General features: G+C 44.4%; 1 protein-coding gene across 1 annotated transcript in view; it reads left to right on the top strand.

The window, feature by feature from the left end:
• Positions 1-18955, top strand: part of NOTCH2 (notch 2) — an 83025-nt gene that overhangs the window by 57892 nt on the left and 6178 nt on the right. Inside the window, exons 18-30 of the mRNA XM_017729680.1 lie at positions 112-313; positions 2837-2990; positions 3877-4061; positions 4901-5033; positions 7125-7370; positions 9321-9433; positions 9946-10475; positions 11220-11567; positions 11816-11958; positions 12740-12950; positions 13568-13661; positions 14165-14333; positions 18648-18944. Of these exons, the coding sequence (XP_017585169.1) occupies positions 112-313; positions 2837-2990; positions 3877-4061; positions 4901-5033; positions 7125-7370; positions 9321-9433; positions 9946-10475; positions 11220-11567; positions 11816-11958; positions 12740-12950; positions 13568-13661; positions 14165-14333; positions 18648-18944 (2825 nt within the window). The remainder of the gene's footprint in view (positions 1-111; positions 314-2836; positions 2991-3876; positions 4062-4900; positions 5034-7124; positions 7371-9320; positions 9434-9945; positions 10476-11219; positions 11568-11815; positions 11959-12739; positions 12951-13567; positions 13662-14164; positions 14334-18647; positions 18945-18955) is intronic.

Here is an 18955-nt window from a genome sequence, read left to right as displayed (position 1 = left end):
AAGATCCTGTCACCTGCTTTTCTCCCTTATTTCAGTCGGGTTTATGTGCTGTTTTGTCTGTGAGCTAATTGCGTTTTGTCTCAGCTTACCTTTCTTCCCCCTCTCTTGCAGCTCCTGTTTCAATGGAGGCACTTGTGTGGATGGAATCAATTCCTTCACCTGCCAGTGTCCCTTGGGGTTTACGGGACCCTTCTGCCTCACAGAAATCAATGAGTGTGACTCTCATCCTTGCCTGAACAGGGGCACCTGTGTGGACAGTCTGGGCACATACAGGTGTATATGTCCCTTGGGCTACACGGGCAAGAACTGCAAGGTGGGTGACTTCTTGTGGCCTCTTTTGCCCAGGGCTTTGCTGTTTGAGCTGTCCAGCAGCAAAGCTGACTGGGAGAGATGTGAGGTGCCAAACGTGGCTGAGCTCCTTTCCTTCAGTCCTGGTAAGGGGTGGTTGCCCATTAGGTGCCCCTGTTCAAAACTGGAAATCATAGAATGGGCTGGAAGAGACTGTAAAAATCATCTAGTTCCAACTCCTGTCTTTTTGCAAGGAGGAGAAAAGTGTTTGGTTATTTACGAGAGCGGGTGTCACTGGAACTTTCTAGATTAGTTTTCTTAAATGAAAACCAGCTGTTAGCCTTGAAAATGGCTGCATTTCATTCAAAGCATAAAATTGTCCTGATTGAAGACAGAGTCCTGTATTAAAAAAAAAAAAAAAAACAACAAAAACCCAAACGGCAAACAAGCACAAAACAAAATGCAGAATATCAGTCTGATTAGCAGGATTTAGATTTAACTGGTTCATTTTTTACAGGGAGGTAAATTTTAATCAGGGTTGATTGTAGATTTTTTTTTTTCATGAGAAGCCAGAAAATGTTTTGGGGCAGTAAATGACGTGCTTGTCCTGTTCACAACCTCAATAAAAATCTCTAGCCGTACTTGCATGCTTAAGTTCAGGCAGTTTACAGTTTTCCACAGGAGCTGCAAACCCTGAATACTGTAAATGACTGACTAGTACCTATTAAAAACTCTAACTTGGCATAGCACAGTGGAAACAGAATGCTGTTTTTCAAATGAGAGTTCTTTCTTTTGATTCTGTTCTTATCAAAACAGCAAGAATTATTTGAGACCATTTCTACTTTTGGAATGGTAAACACTGTATTGGCTTCCTTCACCAGCGGCCTTGAGTGCTGCTATTTAAAAAAAAATGAATTTCTTAAATTGCTGGAAAACACTACAATTTTGTAAGAATTTTGCAGCTCTCTTTCGTGCCAACATGTCTTTGTAAAGCAGTGAGTGTTGGAAAGAAGCATTTTAGTGGCAGTGGGGGAGGTGCTTTTCAGAAGTATGTTGCTAGACATTAAATTGTCAGGTCTGCTTCTAGGTATTGCTAATGGAGGAAGTGAATGCAAAGTAATGAAGTGATAGAAAAAAGCAGCCCTTCTGCTACCCTAATTATGCATTCTGGGCACACCACTTAGACCTCATTGGGAGAATTAGCATTGAGAGTGATCGTGAAGTACTGTGAAGTTCAGTAGTCCCTCTTCTGTTATGTTTGCTTTGTTTTTACTGGAGAAAAGGATTAATGTTCCTTTTCCCAAATTAAATGTTGTGAATTCTCAGAAAGTCTGCTTTATGTTCAGAGAAGCTTGATTGTAATGTATGACCCATTTTATACAAGGAACCAGAACTTTCTAAATTTATAAGTACTACTCAAAGCTGTATTGGGGAGATTTATAGATTACAGCTACACTGTAGTTCTTGTCTTAGTGGTAAACTGGCTTGACCTAATTAGCAAAGCTAAATAAGCAGCACAAAATCAGACAATGATTCATAAGTTTTAGAATTTGCATGTAAAACAGTCAGCTACTCATTACAAATGCAGAAGCAAGAGGCTCAGTGTTTTTTCTTCTTCACGCTCAACTACATGTGATAAAACTTAATTCCAAGTTTCCTTTTGGTTGCCTGTGAAAGCACAGGTTTTTTTTTTTTACTTTAATCTTTGTGAGGAGACAGTTTGCATCTGAAAAGCAGAACTTTCTGCAATTGAAATTGCATTTTACATCCAAAATTCAATGCTACTCACTTTAAAAACCTCACCCTTCCCCAAGTCAGCTTGAAATCGATCAAATAGCAGTATTAATTTGCAGGTGAATTGCTTAAAAAGGAAATTATGGTTAGTGGTTGGTTTGTATTACGTCAGACAGAGTTATTTTGGGTCTTCACTTTCATATGATGATTTATTGAGTTTTAGACTCTGTTTTTATATGAGGAGTCAAGAAAAGCAATATAGTTTAGCCCATCTTCAGTTCATAAAACTGTTGGGGGTTTCAACTGAATCTTGGAAGACACAGAAACTCAGAGAGACCATACTGTAGCAAATGGGGCCAAAAGCAGGTATGGTGAGCTAATGATAGAAAGGAAAAGCATGGATCAAAATGTGGAACACATCTGTCATCCTCAAAACACAGTGAAGATGGGGGGAGCTAGGGAGAATAGCTGGGAGCCTCCTGCTAATGTGGAAGTAGAAAGCTAGTCTGAGATAAAACCAGATTTTCTCAAACTAAGTCAGCCAAAGATCCACCTTTATGGTAAAGTGTGAGAAGTTTGAAATAATGCTGCCATCTGGGGTTTACTCCTCTGTACACTTGCACTTTCCTAGGCATATGAGACTGTCAGTAACATACCTGGCTTAGACTTGGGAAGTACTGTCCTACTGTTTCCAGTGCCACAGGGAAATAAGTATTACAGAGGTCCGTTTTTTTGCATCTTGAACTTGTTCTCTGAGTGGTGTTTCTTACTTGCCACATTTCATGTGGTTTTTTTTTTTTTTTTCTCTCTGCAGTCACTTATGGACCTGTGCAGCAAGTCTCCCTGTAAGAACAAAGGCACGTGTGTCCAGACTCTGGCCCAGACTCGGTGTGTCTGTCCACCTGGCTGGACTGGCGCTTACTGCGACGTGCCCAACGTCTCGTGTCAAGTGGCAGCTTCACAGAGAGGTAAATCAGCATCCTCTGTGCTTTAACTGAAAACATTGCCCCATGCATCTCCTTCGCCCCTGCACCTGTGGACATCCTGGGGAGCTTTGCCTCTAGGTGCTTGATGATGGTCACTTCTCAAGTAAAATACATATCAGAAAGGAAGAATTAAATATTTTATGAGGTCTCAGAGTTTCAGTAGTACTGTTTTACATGGACTGCCTTTTTGGAAAACGCATCAGCTCTTCATGCCTTTCTGCTAAATCCCAGACAAGCTAGGTTTTGGATGTGTCATCCTTGTACAAGAAAGGCATCTTGTAACTCATGATAAGAATTTTTGAAGAGAATACTAATTACTACATGCACTATTTAGCCTTATAGGTTATACCATGGCCCCTCAAAGTAGTAATTTTCTACTTCAGATGATGTATATGTAAAAGATTTGGGTTTTGAGTGAATTTTGTCCAGGAACATGGCTTGTAGCCCAGGCAGATGGACAGTGTCATGCCATTTTTGTCCAGGAAATCCAGACAAGCAGGTTCAGTGTCAAAGGAGAAAGGTGTCAAGCTCCCATAATTTTGGGAACCTTCTAGGTACAAACATTGAACCTTTGTACGGCAGCAATAGTAATTCACATATGTATTCACCAGCCAGTGGTAAAGTAATACAGCAGTACAAATACTTAATGCCAATGTTGAATCCAGTGATCCAAAGAGGACAGAGCAGTGACTTCATTTGCAAGCCAGTTTTGGTTCTGATCCACTGTAATTTAAGGAGTAACTTTTCAATTTTTAAGTTTCAGCCTTTGAATTTGTTGGACGTACCCCTATCCATTCCTGGCTGAGCTACCAGCACTGGCAGCAAGCATGTTTTATGTGTTTGCTCACTTGATTTAACTTTGTTTCAGGAGTCCCAGTGGACCAGCTGTGCCAGCACTCTGGTCACTGCCTCAACGTGGGGAACACCCACCACTGCCAGTGCCAGGTGGGTTACACGGGCAGTTACTGCGAGGTGCAGCTGGATGAGTGTGAGTCCAGCCCCTGCCAGAACGGAGCCACCTGCCGGGATCACCTGGGTGGATACCAGTGCGAGGTAATGCTGGGGGCTTGCTAGGAAGAGGCCTAAATACTTAGGGCATAGTGATACAAAGGAATCAGAAGAAATCAGAAACACATGCAAGTGGTAGAGTACCTTCAAAGAGGGGATAAAAGCAACCTCCACCTGGAAGGAATTTTTAATTTGGCTGTAGCAGAAATGGTGCTCCTGAGAGGTTTTTAAGACTGGATTAAGAGGTGTGATTGGAAGGAGCTGTGGTTGATGAGCATTTGAACTCTTTGTGTCACTAGAGAGGGGGTTCTTATCTGGAAAGTCTTTTTGCCTGAGGTGTGGTTTATATTAAAATATTTGTAAAATGTATTAAAGGAATATTGTATTTTCCCTGTTTGATGGGCCAAGTATCTCTTCCCTCTCAGGGCGGGAAGTGCATTCCACTGCTTTCTGTTTCCTACTGCTGATGCAGAGAGCAGTGTAGGCCATGAGATCATGGTATATCAACCTTGCTAAGCTTTACAGAATGGTAGAACACCTTGGAAGCCCGTGCCCAGAGAGAAAGGATGAGTTTTGTGTAAACCTTAAGCCAAAACTACTAAGCCAGTTTCAGTGCTAGCGGGTATCAGGATTTGATCTGCTCTGTTTTGCAGCAGTCAAATCACTCGAATTCAAATTTGCAGTGTGCTGTTGAGTGTCACACGGTCGAGTTGTGTGCTTAAGCTGCTGGCTGTGCAGCCCTTGAAATCACTTGCAGTTGTTCAGCTACAAAGGCAGTCCTAATCTGCCCCATTGAAGGGCTCCTCCTGTCTCTGTTAGCCTTTCTGAGATGTCTGCTAATGTATCTGTTAGAAGAGTATTCACACTTATTTCTTTGCTGGCAGTGTGTGGCTGGATACCAGGGTGTCAACTGTGAATATGAAGTGGATGAGTGCCAGTTCCAGCCCTGCCAGAACGGAGGGACGTGCATCGACCTCGTCAATCATTTCAAGTGCTCCTGCCCACCAGGAACTCGGGGTATGAAGCTCAGCAATTAAGTGAATGTTACAAGAGGGAATTATCTTCTTTGACTACTGGTTTCATGAGACACAGTCTAAAGGGAACGCATTATGTTCTTTGAAGAATGTTCCCAAAGTACACTGAATCCCTTGAGATACATATTTTCTCTTTAAAAATAAATGCTGCTTTTCCCCCCCCACCTTTAATTTTTTTTCTTTTAAAGGAATAGGTCGTGGCAGGATCCCTTGGGAATGTATGATCTGTCTTTGGCAATCTGGATGCATGAGATTGCTGTTAAGGTCTCTCCCAAACCTATCTGTTTTGATACAGTAAATCCAAGGTTTCTTTTTGGCTAAGGTGCTATGAAATAAATAGGAAACTTTATTGGTTTTTGCATAATTTCCAATGTCCTTTACTTGCTTAAAATTTTTGCCTTTCATTGTCCTCTGTCCTGGAGTCTTTTGTGGAAAAGAAGTTGAGTGACTCTAGGCTACCTTAAACTATTTCAGCAAATTCAAGCTCTTTTATTAAAAGCTCCTTAGAGGAAAAAAAAAAAGTAGTCCATAGTTTATATCAGTGATTTTCAGTAAGCATGGTTCCACAGCCTGTTTATTCTCATGTTTCTTGAAACCTAGCCTTCCCTGTTATATCTGACCTATGAACCTGGCTTCTACCTTTGAAAATATTCAGGATTTCACATTTTAACCCGTCAGTGAATGCTTTCTCACTTTATGTTCTTTTTTAAAGCTTATTTCTCAAGTCAGTTAAAAATGTTACATTCCTCTGAACTTTTTCTTTCTGAAGTGTGTCATCTCAATGTAGGCAAAATCTTCAGATGTCAGATAGAGCTAAATTCTTGGTTCATAAAGTAAATATAAGTATAATTATAGAATAATATATTTGCCTCCTGCCCATGCTTATTACCAGTTCATTCACTTTAGTGTGGCTCTCAGCACGTCTCCCCATTCTGGATAAGTGTTTATTTCGTTGTAAATCATTGCACTACCAATTCTTCATGTATTGTTCTTAATATTATTCTTCAATTAAAAAAAAAAAAAAGGCAAAAAAAGTGCAATAAAACAAAACCAGAAACAAACCTGCTTTTTAGGTCTCTACATCCAAGAGTGTATTTATGTACCAATATCTGCATTGTCAGAATTTCTGTATTCTACTAAATCCCCCACCCTCCTTTGAGAGGTTCTGAGTGTACTGCATTTAATCCTTCAGTCCTTCTTTGTTGAGATTAATTACTTTTTGGATGTGACAGATTTATTTTTTTTGTAAATGAAAGGAATTGGAGAAGATTTGATATAATTTTTTAGGACAGTAAAGCTTTTGTCCTGGCCCAGTCTGAAATTAATACTTTACTGATGCCAGTATAAGCATCCTCCATATTTAGGTGAATGATTTTACTTGCTCTGGTTGGAACAACAGTAATAACAGACAAAACTACTTGCTCAGCTTTCCCTCTCTGTCCCCTTGCATCTGTTATACCGTGCAGTGAAGGCAGAACCAGCACCAGACCTTGTCCCTTGAAAGGAAATCCCGCAGGGAGGAGAAGAAATTATCCTCCCTAGCTGATGGCAGGGGTTCACTGTAGGTCCCCAGAAGCCACACTGGAGTAATCAGTGTTTCATCAGAGCTGCTTATCTGTTGGTTTGTTGTTGCTTGTTTTAATGCTGTTGCTACAAATGTTCTTTGTCCAGTTCCAGGGTTGCCTGAAGTGCAGGGCCTGATGGCAGCTCGCAGCCTTTCAAGGACAGCACAGGGCTCCCGGGCTCTGTTCAGTCTCAGGGCTAAATTAAGTGCATCTTTTTTGGGCTTGGTTTGGTTTGGTGTTTTTAATTATGCCCTAAATTAAGTCAAGTATGAAAGCTGCTAAGTACCAGTATGGCCTAGCATTGAGGACAGCCTGGATGTAAAACACATGTACCCTAAGCCTGCTCTGAGGCCGGCTGTCTGCAGAGGGTATGGAGTGTATTAAGCTGGGATCTTTACCTGCTTATTTCAGGGACTGTGTGTGACATAGCCTTAAAACTTGATGAGCAGTGTGGAAAAGGCAGCCATGGCACTGTATCCTCAAGCTGTCGCTTTTTCCTGTGTTGACAGGCCGTTTCTGTGAGGAGAATGTTGATGACTGCATTTCAGACTCGGGAGCTCCTCGCTGCTTCAATGGAGGGCAGTGCATTGACCAGATCGGGGGCTACAGCTGCCTCTGTCCTCAAGGCTTCGCAGGAGAGCGCTGCGAGGGGGATATCAACGAGTGCCTCTCCAATCCTTGCAACCCTCGAGGGAGCCTGGACTGTGTCCAGCTGACAAATGATTATAGGTGCATCTGTCGCAGTGCCTTCACTGGTGAGTAGTCTTAAACATGCTTCCAATTTCACAGCAGTATCTTGAGAAATGGTTCCCTTTCTGGCAGTGGTGTTATCTAGTCACTTCCCTTCACAATGTCTGATTGTTTCTCTACAACATGTCTCAATTTTTAAACCTTTCTTTTAAACCTTCTAAGAAATCTGGCTTCCAGAGCTGTCTCAGACAAAGGAATCTCCTGAGACACTTGGCTTCCAGGACTTTTCTTTCCCTGTGGTACTTTTCTTTCCTTCATAATTTCACATTTCTAGTATTGAAAGTGCAACAGTTCATGTTTCAGCTTCTCCATGGCTTTTCCTTTTGCAAAGCAGCATGTGCATTTTCTCTACAAATCAGTGTCATGGTATCATAATTAGCTTTCAGCCTCTTCTTCTACTCCTTGCTGCCTTTCCTCCTTGGTGACGTGGTCAGGATGGAGTATTCTGTGCATAGACAGGCTGCACATTCCTAGCTTGGTGATCCTTCCACAATCCAACTCTGAATCACAACTTTGCAAGAATTTCACACTGTGAGACTTATGTCTCACTCTCTCTAGATCTCCTCTTTGTTAGTATTGCTGCTATTCTGCTTTCTGCCTCCCACTGGGCTTAAGTTTGGTCTAATAGTCTCCAGATGTCTTAACTTTCAGCTTTCCATTTTCCATGTCAGTTCAACTTCTTATGCATTCAGTTTTCCTCCATTAAAACCTTTTACTTTCCCTGCTTACCAGTGACTTTCCCTGCACGATTTACCAGCAGTTTTTATTCTTATTTTTTCTTAAAATTTAAAGATGCTGTGATTTTCCACTAAATTTGTGAGTTTCAGATGCAAAGAAATCACAAAGACATAAATTTGAAGAATTCATGTAATAGTTTTTGAATGCATTACTTAGACTGCCAAAAGAAGTTCCTGAAAGAGTGATGTATGAGGGAAGTGGAGCTGGTGGGACACTGATGCAGACCATCAGATGGGTTTATTTTAAGCCTGTCTGTTAAGGTTGTCTTTATGAATTATGCTTCATGTAGCTTCTGACCCTCATGGAAGGGTTGCTGGAACTTGTGGTGTGGGGAGCGCAGGCCTGCTGCACCCCAGGAGGAGCAGGGAGAGCTGCTGTGTCTGACATGAAGTCTGTCTGGAAATGTTAGGCACAGAGGGGGAGCCTGCTTCCTCCTCTAGTTGTCTGTCTTCTGCACATTCCACATTGGCCCTTCTTCCTGGGGAGGATGAGGTGGCTTTGCTGTGGTCTGTGACTGGTAGGATGCCAGGACTCTGTGGGCCATCCTGCCCTGTCTGCTCCTGTCTGCAAAGTCTTGGCTGCACATGTCTGGAGACTTCTATTAATGTTTTCCTAGGGGGTCCAAGTCATGCTTAGGTCATCGCCATCTTTTAGAAGTCTGCTGTCAGTTTGACTCTGGGAGCTGCTGCAAAACTGGTCAGTGCAGTAAGGCCTCTGTCTGGCTGATCAGTCTGAAGAGACTCTGCTTGGTTCTCCTGTTCACTCGTGGTGCATCTGCTCCTGAGGGTTGTTCATTCATGTTACAGTGTGATTTGCCCTTGGACTCATTGAGCATCTCCTAAAAAGTAAAGTCTTAGGAACCCCCAAACTGGTGTAGTACATGACTTTCAGCCTCTCTGCCTGGCTGACTTGGAGGTGACAGTAGCAAATTCTGTCTTGTGCCATGTTGTGTGTGTTCTTGCAAAGGCAGACAAGGTCAGCTGTCTCCAAATACACCTTGTGGATTCTGGGGTTGGGCTTTGCTCTTTCACTGCTTAGGCAGCTACGTAGAGACCACATGCTATACAAAGAGATGCTCCCTCTCTTTTTGGAGGGAAAAGTCTCACTGAAGTGCTCAGCTCGCTGGTTATTCATAGGAGTGTTTTGCTTTGTGATGGCTTTTTGGAGTGAGCACACACACATTTCTCTGCTCTCCTGTCCCTGTCCCTCCCTCTCAGGTCGTCACTGTGAGAGTGTGATAGACGTGTGTCCCCGGAAGCCTTGTCAGAACGGTGGTACCTGCGCTGTCGCCAGCAATATGCCCGATGGCTTCATCTGCCAGTGTCCTCCGGTAAGCACCATGTCCTCACACTGCACTGCCTGCCTCAGCTCTAGAGCTCTCTGGCTAGATTCTCACTGGTTCACTGTAGGTGAAGACTGGACACTCTTTACCCGCATCCCTTACTTCATCTACTTAGCAGGGAAACTCAGGGCTTCCACGTGCCCTAGGAGAGTGATGCTGCCTGTTGTTACCCCAAAAAAGTATGGCCTCAAAGTATCATAGCTGATTTTTTTGTCTTAAACCTAGCATTAAATTACAACTGGTTTTTTGCAGTTTTCTGTGCTTACTGCAAGATTCCCCTTGTTGGTGGCTCTTCTAGGCTGTTTTCAAAATGTAACAGAGCCTTGTGATTTCCTACTCCATCTATGAGGTTAGGTCCAGAAAGTCATGGCTTCTGCAATGAGGCTAGAGGAGTTACAGAGGAGAAAGGATTTGCCCATGACACCTTGCCTCCAGTCCTCAGAGTACTGAAGAATAAGTTTGTAAGACTGATTCTTTTGCCTTTTTTTCCCACCCCGTAGGGTTATTCTGGAGCAAAATGTGAGTTCAGCAGCCACAGTACTTGCGGACAAGTGAAATGCAAGAAGGGGGAGCAGTGCATCCAAACATCTTCTGGTCCCCGGTGCTATTGCCCCAAGCTGTCTGTGGGAGAGGAATGCCAGACTAACCCGGGTTGTGCCAGTGCCCCCTGCCAGAATGGGGGCAGCTGCCACCCTCATTCTCAGCCTCCTTACTATTACTGTCAGTGCCCTGTCCACACCCAGGGCAGCCACTGTGAGCAGCCCGTAACTTTCAGCCCAGAGCCGCGAGGATGTCTGGATTCCCAGTGTGCAGAAAAAGCCAGGGATGGCTATTGTGATGAAGACTGTAACACTCATGCATGCCAGTGGGATGGAGGCGACTGCTCCCTGACAATGGAGGATCCTTGGGCCAACTGCTCCTCCTCACTGCGCTGCTGGATGCTTTTCAATGGACAGTGTGACGAGTTCTGCAACACGCCCGAGTGCCTGTTTGACAACTTTGAGTGTCAGCAAAATAGCAGGACATGCAAGTAAGCCTCGATGCTGAGAACATTTTCTCTGTGTGACTAACATAGCTCCTGCCTGCTGCTCCCTTCTCTTCCATTGTTTCTCTTGCTGTCCTTGCTGAAAGTCTGGCATCAAGGAGTTTCTGCTGCTTTGTGTACGTCTCGTCTCTTTTTGGAATTTGTGTGCCGTGCACTAAGTTGATAACCTGAACAATGGTAATGTGTTAACCTGCTTGATGGATGTGCCCTGCTTTCCCTGGAAATGTAAATAGGAGGCATTTCGCCTTGTACTAGATCTTAATAGTACTACCTGCTATCCTGAATTTTTACAGGTATTGCTCCATACCAGCAATACCTGTATTTTAATCCCAGCTGTATTTGCTACCTCTGAATGTGTTTTCTAGCTTGTTTGTAGTGGCACTTATTTCTCTTCAGCTATTTGTGACAAATGCTACAGCTTTGAAGTGATGATTCTCCCTTGGTGAGGCAGGAGGTGTTAGATATCTCACTAAACAGAATAAGCAGTTCTCTTACACTTTTTCCAGAATTAAATCATGGGTTCTTGAGGTGTTCTGTGCTTCCTATTTTTACCCTCTCAGGCTGCGAGCTTATCCTGGAGTTGTATTTATTCTCCTTATATGCTGATTATGAGTGTTATTTTACCTCAAATGACGACAAAGAGTGTAAAACCTGGGCCCCTAGACTGCAGGTATGCTGTGCAGAGTGTGTCAGTCCTGCGTGCTGCCTGTAACCCTCTCACTATTGCAGGTATGACAAGTACTGTGCAGATCACTACGCAGACGGGCGCTGTGACCAGGGCTGCAACAGCGAGGAGTGCGGCTGGGACGGCCTGGACTGTGCTGGGGACAAGGCCGAGAAGCTGGCAGAAGGCACCCTGATCATCGTGGTCCTGATGCCCCCTGACGAGCTGCTGGGGGATGTCCGCAGCTTCCTGCGCACTCTGGGAACGCTGCTGCACACCAACCTGAGGATTAAGCTGGACTCCCAGGGGAACCCCATGGTATTTCCATACTATGGGGAGAAATCAGCAGCACGGAGCCGTCGATCGCTCGTGGTCATTCGCAAGCACAGAGAACTGGAGCAAGAGGTTATTGGGTGAGTGGATCACTTTGCCTCCCACTGGCCTTATTGTGCTGGTAACTCTTGCTTGTAGTTATGTGGGGCATTCTAGACTTTCTAGGGCTGTAGATTGTTTTTTAAATGGGAAAATGTAACACTATTGCAACTGCCTGGTTCAGTGTTGGGGTAGAAGGATTAATGTAAAAGGCTGCTGCAGTTTAACCTAGTGCTTCGGCCTAAGTTTCTGTCACTGACTTCTGTGCCCTCTTACTGTGTCTCTGCAGCACCAAGGTGTTCCTGGAGATTGACAACCGCCAGTGTGCAGAGGATTCAGAGCAATGCTTTCACAACACAGAAGCTGCTGCAGCTCTCTTAGCTGCTCAGGCCATCAAGGGCATGTTGCCCTATCCTTTCGTGTCTGTCCAAAGTGAGTAATTGCAGAGGAAAAATTGCTTCTGGAGGGAGGCAGTCATCAAACTTGGGCTTGCAAAATACTCGGATTATTGATCATCATCGTCTTGTGTCTCGGTGTTCAGTATGGTTTCTGGGAGCTAACTTGGTTGTCCCCAGTTATAGGGGTATGTTTGTGCAAAGTGCATAGAGGGGACATCTGGTTAGTAAGATAGGACATTTAATTAAGAGCCCAGTCATTTTAATACTTGTAGAATCAGTAATCTCTTGTACTACAGCATTGCAGTGGTGATCCCTGCACTAAAACCATTTATGTGCTTCAAGCCATGAATTCAATGGAAAAGGTGCCATTTAGAGAGAAAAGCTGGGAGGCATTCCTCAGTCCAGTCTACCAGATGTTTTCTTCTCTGACCATATGTAATCTCTTTGATTTCTGCTCCCTCTCCTTCAGTCTGAGGCTCAGCTGCAGACTTGTACTAGATTGGCATTATTGCTTTTCCTAGTTGGGTCACACTTGTATCTTCATGTAGATCAGCTCCCTCTATGCTGAGGGTGGCTGGAGGAAGGAGCAAGGTCTTTGATTCAGCAGCCATATACTCGAAAAAATACTTTGAGAAACCAGACCAGGGGAGGCCAAAAAGAAGAGATATGTGCTTAAAACAGTCTCAGTGAAGCCTAAACTCTCTATAGAGACAATATGTTCCCTGTGGGAAGGACTGTGAGAAAAGAGAGTCTGTAGATTGGAGATTGTTGTCTCCACTTTGTTAATCACACTGTATTTTAACTGGAACTTTTAGGTGAGCCCTTGTTACCACCAAAGACCCAGCTGCTTTACCTGCTTGCTGTGGCAGCTTTGATCATCCTGCTAATCCTTCTCTTGGGTGTGATGATGGCGAAGCGTAAGCGCAAACATGGTTCTCTGTGGCTCCCAGAGGGGTTTATCCTGCGCAGGGATCCCAGTAACCATAAACGCAGAGAGCCCGTTGGGGAAGACGCTGTTGGACTCAAGTAAGTTTGCACTTAGGCCACTGACATTCTCTTTATTAGTGGCTTAGAGGATTTTTAGAATGTGGCTGATATATGTTTCATCAAAGGCATTTAACTCCAATAGAGAAAGCTTCCTTTTAAGATAGAACTTCTCAGGCTATTCCTCTAAATTTAAAAACACCTGTTTTGGACAGAAGAATTTTAATTAACTGTAATGTATAAAATGCCAGCAAGGAATCTGATCTCCTGGTTTTGTTTGGTTTTCTGACACTGAGCAGTATAGATCAGCAGCCAGGTACTGTTTGCCTAATTTTTTCCTGGAATAGGTGCAGCCTTTTTAGGTTGATAGATGACAACAAATTTCTAATATCTCTAGCTCAATGCATCAAAGAAGTGACTCAGAATTAATGGCAAGTTTCAAAAGTTTTATGCAATTTTGGCTTGCCACTGAATTAAACAACTTTGCAGTTCTAAGTGCATTTAATGCCACTGTTGGCTGCCTGAAATTTGTAATTCCTTGATTCCTCTGTTTGTAACCTACCAAACTTACAAGCAGCCTGCTGTTAGTCTCTGCAGGGTAAGTAGCAGAAGTAGCTCCTGCTCAGCCTGCAATGTGGTATGTCCTCCTTGTTTGTCAGAAATCTGTCAGTCCAGATACCAGAGGGTAACCTGGCTGATCCTGGAACAACTGAGCACTGGGCAGGTGATGGGCCTCAGCCAAAGAGAGCTAAGGTAAGGAGCTCCAAGACTTAAATACTATCTGAAACTGCTAGTGGGACAAACATCTGCTTTAACTTCCCTTGCTCAAAACCTCCCTTGGCCTAGGGATTTGTAATGTACTATTAATGGTATCTGAGGAGCAAATCCTCAGGTTAACACTGCCACCACAGGCTGGTGGAGAAAGTAGAGAAAGTACCTTCTGTTCCACTGTCCCCTCCCTACTGCAGCAAAAGGGACAAGAAGGTTAATGTAATGTCTTGCAGTTCAGGCCTGATAATGTACGGTGGAGGTATGAAAGCTGAGAATGCCAAGCAGAAGCAAATGGAGAGCACCATTAGCTTAAAAGAAAACAAAACCCCCTAAAATAACAAGAAAGCAAACAAAATACCAAAACACAACAAACATCCCCACCCAAACTCCAAGAAACTGCCAAAACTAAGAACACCCTGAGGACTTTCAGTATCTTTGGCCACTTGATGGGTGTTTTGAAGCAACTGCTTGTTTCCTGTGCCCAGGCTGAGGACCAGGCCTTGCTGCCAGAAGGTGATGAGCAGATAGACCAGCGCCAGTGGACACAGCAACACCTGGAGGCAGCAGACGTCTGCGGGAGCACCTCACTCGCCCTCACACCCCCTCAGGCAGATCAAGAAGTGGATGTTCTGGATGTCAACGTCAGAGGGCCAGGTCAGTACTCAAGAGTGTCTGTGTGTCCTGCCAGTCACCCACCAACCCCCACTGTCTCCAATGGCTGGGGCTGCTAATGTTCAAAATTAAATGGAGTGTGCAGGAGCACCAGCAGAAATGTTATGGTGCTCAAGGAAAGCACAGGGTGCACTCCAGAAAAGAAAGCTGGAAAGGTTAAACCATGGTCTGTAGCACATGGAATATCATGTAGCCAGGAGAGAAAGAGTTCGCTTAGCAAACACCTGTAAAATCTCATTTATAACAGTGTGTACCTAAGCGATATTGTCAGAAATTCTGAATGCATAATCCTGCTGGAAATAACCCCCAGTTTCTCCAGCAGGATCACTGCACAGATCTATGCCAGATTTCTCTAACTTAGCACATTTTATGAGGTGTCTGTTGTCAGTTGTGGAAGCAACTGATCGCCTTTTCCTGAATAAGATGACTTTTTGGCAGACAGTCTGCCCTCATTAGCAGCATGTGAGGTGTCTGTCATGGAACAGAGCAGCAATGCAGCTCTGTTGTTTCTGTTGTTCATGAATTTTTTTATTCCTTGATTTATATCTTCAGCTTATGATGATGAACTCATTGAATTCAAAACTGAACTGTGGACTTTGAAGGTTTCTTTAACATGCAGACAGGCTTGCTCTCCCTCAGTCCCAAATGACTAGATGCCCTGGGAACCGTCTCCTGCTTTTTATGAGTGTAGTACTAAAGCTGTATAAGCTGGTAAGGGACTGGGTGGGTCATCTGGTAATAACTGGTCTCTGGGTTCTGAGAGGAGACAGTTGACCAAGAACTTTATTCTGGTTGGAAGAGCTGCAAACATGGCTCTTGTTCATATGCAGAGAGGTGATGCTGATGATATTGCTGTGGTTCCTTTTTTTATTGAGTTTTGTGGGAATATTTCCATGCAGTATAAGGATGACTGGATCCATTCTCTCAGTTCCTTTCTATTGTCTTTTCTGCTCATTGACCCGTTAGCTCTCCTAAATGCAAAGAGAAGGAGGGATTTCTGTGTAACGAGTGTGAGAACATAAACCATCAGTTTCTGCCAAATTTAAGCTTTTCTTTATTTCCCCTATTGAATCTTCTAGTTGTGTGGCAGGGTAAAAGCTTTCCAAGTACAGGCAGTAATGTTTTTAAGACTCCAGACTGCTTATTTTCATGTTCACCCAAAGCTTTGTCCAACAATAGCAATGAAATAATACTGACCTGTGAGTAGTTTTCCTGCCATCCAGATACAATTGTGAAGCTTGCAGCAAGCTGCTCTAAGTTATTTCTCTCTGTGGCATCAGAAGCAAGCAGCTGTCAGGACCAGAAATAATTTTAAAAGTCTGAGAGATGTTGGAATAACAGGTTAGTAAGAAGGGGTAGGATTCCTCACAGTTAATGTGGCTGTTTCTCTGCCCTGGCCACCCTCACTTTTGCAGGCAGATAGAAAAAATGGGCCCTTCTGAGAGGTAGTTCCCCTGTGTCCCAAGAAGTCTGAGAACTGGAGAGTTCACACCCCAGTAATGCTTTGCTGCCCCTAATTAATTACAAAGGGTGTTCAGGCTGACTGACTTGAGTGCGGGTGTCTGGGCTGGAGCCATCTGAAACTGGGTGAGTTAGATCCTGGCTGCAGGTGCAGATTGAACAGTAGAGATCTCTTCTAGAGAGAGGAGAAACACCTCAGTATACCAAGGGTTTGTTCCCTCTCTTAACCCAGCACCTTCTGCAGCCTCTCAAATTTAGAGGGATCCAGGAGCTCCAGTGTCCTCCAGAAGCATTGCCTAGAGATTTTGCCTGTGGGTTCCTTACATCCCAGCTTTCAGTACATTGTGCCTGACCTTCAGGTGTACCTGTCTGGTGAACTCCTGACTTTGCTATCTCACTCTGCATTTTACATGTACTCAGGGGCTGCCCTACTGAAAGACAGCAAACAGAAGAGTTTTCATAAAATGCTGCCACCACCTTTGTCTCCCCATGCTATTCTTTTACTGTGTCCCCCAGAGCACTGAGGACATTCTTTTCTCCAGAGTTATTGTGAGTGTGTAACCAGGGAAATGCAATTATAGGCATAACTGGTAACACCACCTATAATTAAAATTGATTAACTGTCCCTATTATATGCCCCCTTTTTTTTTTCAATTACTAAAACTTCATTGGTTTAGACTGGAATTTTCCATGCTGGGTGTCTGCCTCCAGCTGGATGTTTTTGGGTTCTTTTCCAGCTCTTTGAGAGAACAAGCTGGAAGGAGGAAAAAAGACATTGTGTCCACAGCTTTTTTTTCTCTAGTAGTCCATCAAGCACTTAATTGTGACTGTATAGCTGGATGTGCTTTTGCTAGCCTCATAAAACCAGCCGTGTGTGGCTAACTTGCAAGGCTCTTAAAAGAGCTGCACGTACCTGAGAAACTTTGTGGAGGGGGTGGCAGCTAATTATTCCAAGGATTTAATGCTGTGCTATAGCTGTGTCCCTGTGGAGCAGCTAGGCATGATTGTCCAGGACAACTGCAGTGATTGAGCAAGACCTATCCTGCAAATGGTTTTTCCCAGAGCTGTGGTGCTGGAGGAAAGGAAAGCTCCTTTCTGTGCTCTGTCTCTCTGCTCTTTGTCTTGTGGCAGTACGGAGGAGACCACAGCCTGACTGGAATACTGAGGAGTGTTCATTTGGGACAAGGGAGCAGAGCCAGCAGTGGGAGGGAGAAGCACAAAAGGAGGTATAGCTTTGGAGAGCAGGAGAGAGGGTCTATAGACAGGACTGGATCTTGGAACTGAACCCGGGCCCAACGTCAACACTTCACTGCCGTCCAACAAATCCTGGGAAAGGAGCCGGGTGGAAGGCTGTGTGTCCTGTGGTGGTGAGCCACTAGGAGGAGCGTGCGTGCTGCTGGAGCCCGGGCAGAGCCTGCTCCTCGCTGTGCCCCGGCTGGAGCCGTAGATTTCTAGAAAGTTTTGGAACTGTCCTAAAGCAGAGAGCCAGGAAGGCTCAGTGATCAGAAGCTGGGAAATGGGAGCAGGGCATTAGAGCTCTGTGTGTTACTTTCAATAGGAGATACCACCTTGTTTATGTGCACAGAACCTCATTATGTGTGGTGCACTGTGACTGGGAGCTGTGCAGGCAGAGAAGCTGTTGTTTGTCCCCTGCTTGCCCATGGGATAAATCAGATACTTGCTGAAAAGATTGTCTTGTAAGTCTGCTAGTAAGCTCCAGTGGAGTGATTAGCACAGAGTGTGGTTCACTTCTGCTGCCATCTCAGTCTCTCTTACGTTCCAGGTGCCTCTGAAGGGTGTGCAGTAAAGCAGTAAAATCAGTAAGGAAGCATCAGTGTCTACAGCTGCAGTCTTTGGGTTTTAGCGAACATCACGTAACATTCAGAGGCTGCTGAAACTGAAGCACTTGGCATTTTTATGGATTGCTGAAAATACGTGGAGATGTTTTAAATCTTAATTATCCTGCATCAAGGAGGGTATTAACAAGGGTGAAAAATCAGCAGCGTGAGGTGGTCTTCCTGCACTGTTCTCTCTGATCAGCAGAGAGGGAGATTCATCCAAGGGAGATAAGTTAAATTAGAGGTTTGGAGGAGCCTTTCTCTGTCCACTGACAATGCAGGGAACCTGGTTGGACAAGTGTGACTAGCCTTTGTGGACATCCCATCAGTGTGAGCCCATCACTAGAGGCTTGAGGAGAGTAAGACCAGTATCTCCTACAGTACTCAGACTGTGTGAGAGTATTCATCCTGGGACATTTGTCAACTTTGAGTGCTTGACTGTCACAACTTCAGGGTCCTTCTCATGATAATCTTGCTGTAGATAGGAAGGCTTTTGTCTGCATTTCACTTCAGGTTAATATCCAAAGTGAATGTCACCAATGTCACCAATAATCAGTGGCTAGTTGCTCAGCAATTTTTCCTTCAACTGTTTCTTTTCCCCAGGGATGTGATTAGAACATCTATATGAACAGTTACACTTAGTTGTCAGACAACTTTGATTTTTATAGACCTTGCTTCTATTTTGGAATTCATCTAGCCTTTACTTTTTGTGGAAGTTTTCCACTTCAGCAGCAAAGGTTTTTTTGTCCTACAATGATCTTAGTCTTTAGAGGAATATCTTAAGTTTTTTTGGGGTTGCAGTAGGTACTAATGTCCTACTAGGATGGAAAACAACTCGCTAACTCTGTTGGGCTTTAAGAAAAGAGAACAGGTCTGGGTTAAAGCAACTGGAGGGATTGTCTGTAGCTGTAGGTGCTCAACGGGGAGGGATTGTGGGAAGGTTTCCATGCCTTTGCTTCACTGCCAGGTTACTGTATCACCATCTTCCCCACTGCAGATGGATGCACTCCGCTGATGTTGGCATCTCTGCGTGCGGGTGGCTCCGACATCAGCGAGGATGATGAGGACGGGGAAGACTCCTCAGCAAACATCATCACAGATTTGATCTACCAGGGAGCCAACCTGCAGGCACAGACAGACCGCACTGGGGAGATGGCTCTGCACCTGGCAGCCCGTTACTCCAGAGCTGACGCTGCCAAGAGGCTCCTGGATGCCGGGGCGGATGCCAATGCTCGGGACAACATGGGACGGACGCCCCTGCACGCAGCCGTGGCTGCTGACGCCCAGGGGGTCTTCAGGTATGGC

This window comes from Corvus brachyrhynchos, unplaced genomic scaffold (genome assembly GCF_000691975.1).
Source record: "Corvus brachyrhynchos isolate BGI_N302 unplaced genomic scaffold, ASM69197v1 scaffold101, whole genome shotgun sequence".
Lineage (NCBI taxonomy): Eukaryota > Metazoa > Chordata > Aves > Passeriformes > Corvidae > Corvus > Corvus brachyrhynchos.
The sequence above is the reverse complement of the archived record's forward strand: the minus strand, read 5'-3'. Positions and strand labels throughout refer to the sequence as shown.